The sequence below is a fragment of the Armigeres subalbatus genome, chromosome 1 (assembly GCF_024139115.2).
Source record: "Armigeres subalbatus isolate Guangzhou_Male chromosome 1, GZ_Asu_2, whole genome shotgun sequence".
Taxonomy (NCBI): Eukaryota; Metazoa; Arthropoda; class Insecta; order Diptera; family Culicidae; genus Armigeres; species Armigeres subalbatus.
This window is the reverse complement of record NC_085139.1, coordinates 152,207,264-152,217,181: the sequence shown is the minus strand read 5'-3', so window position 1 is coordinate 152,217,181 and position 9,918 is coordinate 152,207,264. Positions and strand designations below refer to the sequence as shown.

Below are 9,918 nucleotides of genomic sequence, written 5' to 3'. Positions count from 1 at the left end.
TGAACGAATTTTATTAAAATGAGGCATCTGCTTAAAATCAAAAATCATTTTTGTGTTTACTATTGTTGTGTAACCCTTATTCGTTCTAGATGAATGCTAAAAAATAAAAAAAAAATTTCGAAAAATGATATGAAATATCATGCTTGTGGTACATCGTAAAAGGAATAATCAATCAGAAACTGATAAAAATCTCGGAATTACGGAGAAGTTGCCGGGATAAAAAACGGGTGTTTATGTCCTTCAACAGACATGTTTTGTATGCGTCACGTTTCAAAATGATTTAAAAACGACAACAAATGACGCCCCTTATAACATTTGTTTAATCAATGCTCAAGGGGTAATCATGGAATTCAAACAGGACTTGTTAACTGCCGTGAATCGCATATCTGTCCCATCTTTGCTCTATACATATGGGACAAATAAGCGATTCACGGCAGTTATTATCCGAAAAATAATGTGAGTAATTAACTTCAAACGCAAATTTTGTTCTCGAAAACATTTGCTAACGAGCATAAAACCCATCTAGATAGACATAAAACTAACGTCTTTAGATCTAGAATTTTATTTGTTTAATTTTTACCTGAAACAAAATCCGCGCCAAATCCGCGCGAAGTCCTAAAATCGTTATGTGAATCCGCGCCAAATCCGCGTAGTCGTAACAACCCTGTAATTTTCTGAAAAAGGTGTGGCTTACCAGAAGACATCAAAAAGTCCGCACTTAGGTCCTCGTCGCGCAGATTTGGTGCTTTCACAGTTATGAACGTTCGAAGAAAATAATCTGTGCAAACATCTTAGATATATATTTAACTTCAAATTGAAACACAAGTTTACTCCGAAACTAGTAAATACACGTATGCTGACGTTTACGTCTACAAACCTGCTTGCATTCCAAATCCAGGACCCTTCGGTTCTTCCGTCAACGATGTCAGTCCACCTGTGGGTTCCGATGCAAATCGTCCGTTCCTAGGTCCTGGTCTCGGAACCTTACCTTGCTTCAGGTCAGCCAAAATTTCTATGGTATCCTTTGCGGATAGATCTTCATAATAGTCGTCGTTGACTGCGATCATTGGAGCGTTTACACATGCTCCTAGACATTCCACCTCCGATATGGTAAATTTACCGTCTTTAGTAGTTTCACCTGCGCCAATGCCTAGTTTTTCCTGCAATGGGAATTTTGACGATTTTTATTTTAATATAAAAAAAAGTTCCGGAGATAATAAATAATTTATAAATATTACAATTTTTAACTTCTAGGATCAACTTGCCAGTTTTATTAATTGTTTTTTTTTCTTTCCTTTTGCCATGATGTTGTCGTAAGTGGTATTTCAAAGAAGCTTCGGATGTCTTCTCCCAACATTATATCTCATTCTTTTTTTAGCTAGATAAACGGAAATCTGCAAACACCTGAGGAGGCTCATTCAGGTAGTGTGGGGATGGGTGTTATAAAGAAGCTCACCCGACCCACCAAAACGAAAACCTTTTGCGGCCGTAGACACATCAAACGGTGTACTCTGATCAAATTGTCGGTATTGTACCCACCCTCAAGTTCCTTGGACCGTGTTGGCACACTGTATCGGATAAGAGACAACGCTACTCCCGGTAAAACCTACGCACTTGACTGTGCACCGCCGGTCCGTTGGACATCATTTGTGACAATGATTGTATCGCTAGTGATGCCCTTTGGCACGCATGATCGACGTGGCTAGTAAAATTAAGCTTATCGTCGATCGTTACGCCCATATACTCCAATACTCTCACGGACTCAATTGTACATGTCCCTACCTTTATCTTGGCTTCCTGCCACCCATGGCGATTATGCAACGCCACAACTTCCGGCTTGTGATGTGCTAACGCCAAACTCCTTGAGTTGAGACATTCCTCGACTCTGCTAATCGCATATGAAGCTTTATGTTCAACTTGATCGAGAGTGTCACCAATGACCTCTAGTATTACATCATACATGACATTCCACAGTACCGGTCCGAGGATCGATCCCAGTGGAACACCTTTTGACAATTCAATCAACTGCTGACCAGCATCGTTATCATACAACAAGATTCTATTCGAAAAAGCGGAGAACAGACTAGTTTGGAATTTAACCACTATGCGGCGCTAGTGTAAAAGGAATACAGGTTTGGTCGTTTGGAAGAATATCTCGAAATCTGTAAGTTTGAGAAAGTTGTCGTCTTCTAAAAAGTTGTTCCGGTGGTAAGAACCACTGCGATGAAGTACAGTTTAATTTGGATTTCAATCGCTTGGCAGCGCTAGTATATATGACATTACTTGTCCGATTAGATATCTCGCAATCTGTGGGATTTAGAAAGTTATCGTCTTTTACAAAGTGATTCGAATGATAAGAGCCGTTATGATGGAGGCAAGTTTAGTTTTAAATTCTACCGCCTGGCGGCGCTAGTGTATGGAAGGCTACTTCTTATGCTAGATATCTCGCAATCTGAAATTTAGAAAGCTACCGTTTTCTACGAAGTTGTTCGGGCGTTGAAAATCGTTATTATGAAGGTAAGTTTATTTTGAAATTAGACCGTCTGGCGACGCTATTGTATGCTGGAGCTGCTTGTCAGGTTAGGTACTTCGCAATCTGTGATGTATAGAAAACTTATGTCTACTACAAAGTTGTTCGGTGGTAAGATCCAGTCCGATGGATTCTAATAAGTTCAATTTCGAATTCAATCGCTTGACGGTGCCATTACTTTTTTTGATAAGATTATTAAAAATCTGTGAGATTTGAAAATTTGCAGACTTTGCAAAGTTGTTCGTATGATAAACACTACAATGGAAGTTAGTTCAATTTGATATTCAACCGCTTGGTGGTGCTAATGCTTAAGATGCATATCAAAATTAAGAAAATTTAGTTAGTTTCCATCTTATTTAAAGTTGCTCAGATGGGAAAAAATCATTGTGATGTTGGACGGTTCAATTTGCGTTTCAACAAATATCAGTAGGTGTATACTGCCCCTATTCGCATAAGCGTCCCATGCCAGTTTTCTTCAACTTGAGTAATATGCCGTTGAATTTTTCAAACTCGTTTTACATGGCGAAATACAAATTCGGCATAATACTCTTTATCTGTATACATTGCTATGGAACTATTAAAAGACCCGGATTATATTTATTTTGTGTGCAAAAGTATCAAAGTCTGGAATGTGACTGTTATGCGAATAAATAGCAAGATGGGACAACACAAGTGGGTTTTGATTTTCAAATTTCTAGAAAAAAGTCTATTATTTTTATCAGTTTTTCTTAAAGATGAGGTCATTTTAAGCTTATTCCTGGAAGAAGATCAAAATCTTCAAAAATAGACATGGAACTCTTATGCGAATCACTGCAATATAGAGCTTTCGCAATCTGTAAGCTTTATATTTTACCCCCTTACCACCCAACCAACTGCCAAGAAGTCGGCAGCGTTCTAAACCTTATGGATTGCGAGATATCTAACCTAACAAGTTACTCCTCATACACTAGCGCCGCCAAGTAGTTGAATTTCAAACTGAACTGGCCTCCATTGTAATGAATCTTATCAACCGACCAACTTTGTAAAAGACGGCTGCTTTCTCAACCTCATAGATTGGAAGATATCTAACCAAACATGCATTTTCTGGCGGCGCTAGTGTGGGGAGGGAGCTGGGGGTATTAATCCTAATACACCCACAGAGGGGACCGAGTGTATGGGTGAGCACACAAGTAAGCCTCGCATGGTACACAAACATTTCCCAAATTCCAATCCAAATCCGACAAAACTCCTCCGCCGATCAAATCCACCAGCACTTTGTCCATCAAACGGAGTTGCCAAAGGTTAAATAATAAAATCGAACACCGAAGATTGCTGCACGTATTGCAACGAGTAGCGAACGAAAACTGCCAACACTGCAGCATACAAACATCGGAAACTCTCCAACACAAATTTTCTTCCTGTGCTCGTGTCGGACCGGCTTGGACGGTTCTTCAGCAGAAGCTCACGGAAGTCATGGACGGATGGAGACGGCTCTCATTTGAAGATCTCGTGAAACCTGTGCTTCCAGGCATACGAAAAACTACACGTGTGAAAATACTAAAATACTTTGTTAGCTACATCCGCTTTATTAGTAGCTGTAACAATAGAATCGATGTTAATGCTTTAGTTTTTCACTTAGAATTAGATTTTCGAATTGCTTCCAAAACGGAATTTTGTAAATACTAATATCAATATGACAATAAACTAAATTTTCAACCACACAAAGAGTTTTCAAAACTTCTTAGTATGGTTTCCCGTGAAGGTTTTTCGATTATCATCTTTCTGCTTCTTCTTCGTCATGCAACATCAAAGCGCCAATTGCTTATACCCTGACTTATTTATTGGCAATTTCCTAATTTTTAATGAAATTTTTTTAATTTTTTAGGGGGACAAGACAAGCTAAGGATGCCAAAGTTGTCCAATCATTAATTTAGCATGTCTTCAATCAAGTTATAGTAATGGAATATAAGAATAAGCAGAATGGCTGGACTAATAAATTATTAGTTTAACTCACCTTACAAACGGCCATGATCTCATCGGATCCACGCAACCAGCATGGAGTAGTGGTGCAAACCTGCACGTGGTAGGTTCCCGTTGGTTTCCGCATGAACATGGTGTAGAATGTCGCTACTTCGTAGACTCTCATGTTGGGTAGACCCAGAATGTCGGCCACTCTATGCATGGCCGAAATCGGCAACCAGCCATGCTGACGTTGTGCTAAATCCAATAGCGGAATCATGGCCCCACGTTTGTGACCCTCCGGATAAATGTTCAGGATGGCGTTTACTCTCTGAAAAATTGTATTGAACATAGTCGTCAATCAACGCGAATATTTTATGCTAGACCGAGCTTCTGCCCCAAACTAGATTCAGTCGGTCTATATTTCGTTGGGATTGAATGAATAGAATACATTTTAACTTTGAGACATTACGTACAGTCTGATAGCACATATTAATAGTAATCAAAGTAATTTTGCTATTGGGGCAATTGCTTGTCAGTACATGTGGTCGGGGTTTCAAAACCCGATACTTTTTTTTCTACTTTTCCTTAACCCTTTCCCGCCCACGATTTTCGAAAATTTCAATCGGAAAATCATCTTTGAGAAAAATGCTATAGAACAAAAATATTTGGCATGGCTAAAGTTAGTGGAAAAAGAAAAAAAAGTTTTTGGTTGTTAATCAATAGTTAATTGATTGTTTTCAATAATTTAACTATTTTTTCTGAAAATTGATTTTATTTGCAGTCTAATGGGACCATAATGATATGCCAAAAAATACTTTTTGTTGTTGAAACAATTCGATGAAAGTTAAAAGGTGCAAAATTGGATGGTGCTCTACAGACACCATGGGCGGGAGAGTTAAAATGTGTTAATTATTGAAGAAGATGAAATCAAACTTTTGGTTCCTGTTTGTGAGAATATTCGGCGAGAGTTTAACCACATTTTATTTATTTGAACGAAAAGAAAATTGAATATTTTATATCTTTTATCAATGCACTTAACCTGTCAAAACATAGCATGTAGTATACATTGTAAAAAGAATGATTTGAGAAAATAGGAAAATAGCTGATAGCCCTGCTATTATCATGGATCTATCCTACCTTTTGTGGTTGCATATCAAAGAATATTGTGGCCAAATTTCATAAAATTTGGTCGACAAAAACCCCCCTGCCAATAATAGAACAAAACCTGCCAAAGCCGTCTTTCCCCTATATAAAATATTTAATAGCTTCTAATCCATAGTTATTGTATTGATGTTTATTGTTAACAGGCTCACCCCAATGATCGTTTGCTTAGGTATCGAAGTAGGCCTAATACTAATTAATTAAAACTGAGTCAAGGCAATAGTAATCAAAGTAATCGGGCAATCTGTAGTCAGCCACATGTAGCGAACCATCAAAGGTAGAAGATGCTCCAACAGGCTGCAACTTGCCTCATATCAAAATTTACTCCATATATACCTATATCCCTGCCCTTTATAGCTGAGTCCTACATTGACATCGATGCTAGCAGGTTACTTTACCTTTTTATTCTCCTCCGTGAACTCAAACGGAATGCTGGGATTATCTTCGGGCGTATCTCGGTGTACGAAAAGATTGTCGCTACATCTTAGGGCCGAACTACAGATTCCTCGAAGCTGTTTCACCTAAAAAAAAGCATATTAAATTCTTACATAACACACTTTAATACTAATTCACGTAGTTATCTTGAATAAAAAATAATAATTCACACTTCTTAAAAATCCATTTTTACTTACCTGCGCGAAAACTTTTGAGGAATTGACCAACATTCTGAAGCAGCCAAAATTCGTGGAAGTTGCCGGAGAATTCCTTAGTAAAACGAAATCGAAATATTAATTCCGGACCAGCTGTCGGTGTTGTTTTTACACACAAGACGTTTTGAGAAAAAACAACACAAAATTTGCTCTTCGATGACAGTTTGCACTGATGGTGTTCACCGCGTAAAGGCCCTTTTTCTAAACTCAGCGAAAACCCACACGGCACTGAAATTCAAAACTATTCAAAATAAAGATAAAAAGTTATTAAATTTAGGTACTTTTTACCAAAACTCCCATTTTGAATATTTTTGTTTTGGTTGACGAGTGATTTTAACTTATGTCGTTTTCGTTTTTGTGGTGTAGCTACACCGGAAAGTGCATAATTTTGCACCACATAAAGGCTGCCTTACACCTCGGGAAAATTTTCCGCCGGATTTTGATCCCCATGCATTTTAAATGGGGCCGGGATTTTGATTTTCCGTGCCCAAATCCCAAAAACATCGCATATGCAAAAATGGATGGGGAAAAAATCCGCGGACCAAATTCCCGAGGTGTGAGGCTACCTTAAACGAACATTTTCAGTGCAGTCCCAGTAAGATTGCGAAAGTATATGTGAGTGTGACATCGGTCATCTTCCATGCTTCTGTCATATTTGTTTTTGTTCTTGCTGCCTGCTTTGAAATATGTATGTTATTCCAATCATTCTTGTTGAGATTAAATTGAAATTGTATGAATAGTGTCACTCTTATAGACATTTTACTTTTACTTTCTGTTTAATTGCATCGATTATCTAAAGCTGAACACAGTACTCACTGTCTGACATATCATGAAAACGATGCATGATATTTCAAAACGAATCAAATATTGCAAAATTTCACGGCCAATGATTCATTAAGAGCTTCTTTGTTTCTGATGGAAGTATTAAAATATGCAAAAGCATATTCCAATTAATCACAATACAAAACTACGAGTAGATTGATTTTTGGGTTTTCATTGGGAATTCTTGGGCCATTTCAGGTTTTTGAGAAGAATGTTGGATTCTTAGGGAAACGTTTGTTTGTACTAATCTTAAATTTGCTATTATATAACAATGCGGCGAACTTCGGTTCGTAAGAGACATACATTTTTCTTAGCACTCACAAATTAAGTGGAAAGTAGAATCATAGATATAATAATCAAGATGTTGGGGTCAGAGCAAATTAGTACTTATTTTATGGTTCCATGTACTAAGATTTCGGTACCCAGTAAAACAAAGCAACGCTTCAGCAAAAAAATTGAATTGTTCTAATTTTATACTGTTGTCAAGGTTATCATCCTGACTGTTTATTTATTATTTTCCTGGGGTTTGTGGCTGTTCTACGATCATTTTAATTTTCTTCAACCTTAATATTTTTATTTGTTTTCAGATCAACGCTTAAAACTGTGGAATTTATTGCAATGTCTAAAAGGTTGAGGAATTGAATCGATAGGTAATTGGCCAAGCCTTCGGGGATTTTCTCCTGCGCGGAAATCGAGAAAAGCGTTCTCCAACACTTGTAAGGGGCAGTTTGGCTTCTCAACGTCAGCTACTTAAACACTACTTTCGAAAAGGAAGGTTGCAGATGCACGATCCGTCTCCGGCCAGAGACTCTTGCATAAAGGCGGGTGTTAGGCTTGACACTCTGGAACACTAAGCTTCGTCAATCTAAAAGAAACTCAGAAAGAATTCGAACCCAAACAACACCATGCAGAACGTTCTATCGTTTGCGTTGAATTCTAACCAAAGTAGGATAAGGGAGCGATGGTGCTGACCTACACGTGCCATGTCGCTTAGCAGACGATGTTTGGCACGAAGGAAGCAGCGAGTTTACGTTGTGAGCAACGGTGGCAATCTACCTGTCGGATCGCGACGACGCCTTGCCATAGGTGGATTGGCTACGTGCTACGTGCTGGTGAGCCCCAGGTTCAATCGGGACATCGTTGATGGCCTGACGGGCCGTAACGATGATTACGGTGGAATTCACGTTCGTGTGGATCTCACCAGACGATGGCAATTCTCCTGATTCTTGCACTATCGAAAGATGGGAGGCAGCCACTGGCTCGGAGCGGCACACTCTTCGAGTCGGTTTCGGGGGTGGTTTCGTAAGGTGAGGAGAACGCAACGGATTTTACCACCCAATCGTGCTCCTTAAAGATGGTTTACCATAGGTGACGGTATTTTCAACAATAATACCCACGTCAACGCGGGTTTGATACCTGCTTGACGTGAACAATTAGGCATCAGGTTAGCATCAGGTCAGGTCCCAAAGACATAATGTTATCTGGTTTATCCTAGGTCAAGGCTTGGTTTAATCAAAGGGACTTGGAATTACTGACACATGCCGATCTAGTAGTATAACGATCAAGATCAACTTATAACAATAGTGGCGTATTGTTTAAAATCACGTGGCAGTTATCTTCGGGGTTAGGCAATAAATCACAGGTTTGACCTGAGAATCCCACAGAGCCACGCATTTGCACACTTAAACCACTTTAAACTCTACTTGAGTATTTAGCAGCTCTTAAGCTAGGCCTATTCCTCATTCTAGTTGGAAAGTACCTAACTCTCTCCCGCCTATTATGTCTGTAGTGCACCATCAAATGTTGCACCTTCTAACCTTCATCGAATTGTTTCAACAACAAAAAGCTTTATGGTTCCATTTGACTGCAAATATAATCAATTTTAGTATTATTGTATTCCCTAACCTCGACCAAACCGCGAGTCTTTCGGTTCCCCAAAACTAACACTATGTATAAGAATCAAGAAGTGTATTATTAAACTTGATTTCGGCTCCGTAACGCATCACGGCAAATGAGCCTTCCAAATAAACGAAAGATTTAAAAAATAATCAATTTTAAGTACAAATAGTTAAATTATTGAAATCAATCAATTAACTATTGATTTGAAATCATTTTTTTTTTTCGTTTTTCACTAATTTTAGCTATGCCAAATAACTTTTGTTCTATTTTTTTTTTATCTTCATTAATGTGATACTTTTGTTCTAGCATTTTTCTCAAAGATTGAAATCTTTGAAAAAGTCGTGGGCGGGAAAGGGTTAATATTCACTAATAGCTGCCTCTAGTTCCCTAGCTTTTACGAATGGTATAGTCTACGATCTGTTGAAATCAATGGTCAAGTGGAGAACGATCAAACCGAAGATCGCATTGAAGGCGTGATTACTAGGTAGAAAATGTGTTATTTTGCATTATTTCTAGAGCAAATTTCGGTTTTATGCTATCATAGTTTCTGCTTTTATGGAAATATTCGCATGCAAGGCAAATGATTCTTGTCATATTGTGTTCGGGTTCGGATAAAGGTTTGTCACTAGGTGCGTTTGTCAGTAACAAACTCTGTTGATGACAAAGAGTATATTGTTAGGCGTTGCTCGAATATTGATTCCCTGCTGAGAGGTTATCTGAGTAATGCAGTTTTCGCCTCCTCGGATAGACAGCGCTGTCCAATAGAGGTACAGGGGTTGAACAGAATGATCGGGACAGGCAAAATTTTGTCAAAATTCAAATGATCATAACCATGTAAAATATCAACCGATTTTAATGATTCTGCCAGGGATAGACGGCAAAATTCAACTGATTTTGGAAAACCAGTTCCAGATC

General features: G+C 38.4%; 1 protein-coding gene across 1 annotated transcript; it reads right to left on the bottom strand.

Annotated features, from left to right (window-relative positions):
• Positions 1–798: 798 nt before the first annotated feature.
• On the bottom strand, positions 799–6,422 carry LOC134205294 (NADH dehydrogenase [ubiquinone] flavoprotein 2, mitochondrial). The gene is made up of 4 exons (XM_062680433.1): positions 6,265–6,422; positions 6,031–6,153; positions 4,524–4,799; positions 799–1,160 (listed from the first exon to the last, which is right to left on the bottom strand). The coding sequence occupies exons 1-4, from the start codon at positions 6,295–6,297 to the stop codon at positions 870–872; spliced, it is 723 nt and encodes a 240-aa protein (XP_062536417.1). The 5' UTR covers positions 6,298–6,422; the 3' UTR covers positions 799–869.
• Between the last annotated feature and the right edge of the window lie 3,496 nt (positions 6,423–9,918).

Bases quoted from the DNA above. Each gene is read 5' to 3' on its own strand.
- LOC134205294 (XM_062680433.1), bottom strand. From the start codon at position 6,297: ATGTTGGTCAATTCCTCAAAAGTTTTCGCGCAG. The intron at 4,800-6,030 runs GTAAAGTAACCT...ACAATTTTTCAG, and splicing joins TCACGGAGGAGAATAAAAAG to AGAGTAAACGCCATCCTGAA. The intron at 1,161-4,523 runs GTGAGTTAAACT...TTCCCATTGCAG, and splicing joins AGATCATGGCCGTTTGTAAG to GAAAAACTAGGCATTGGCGC.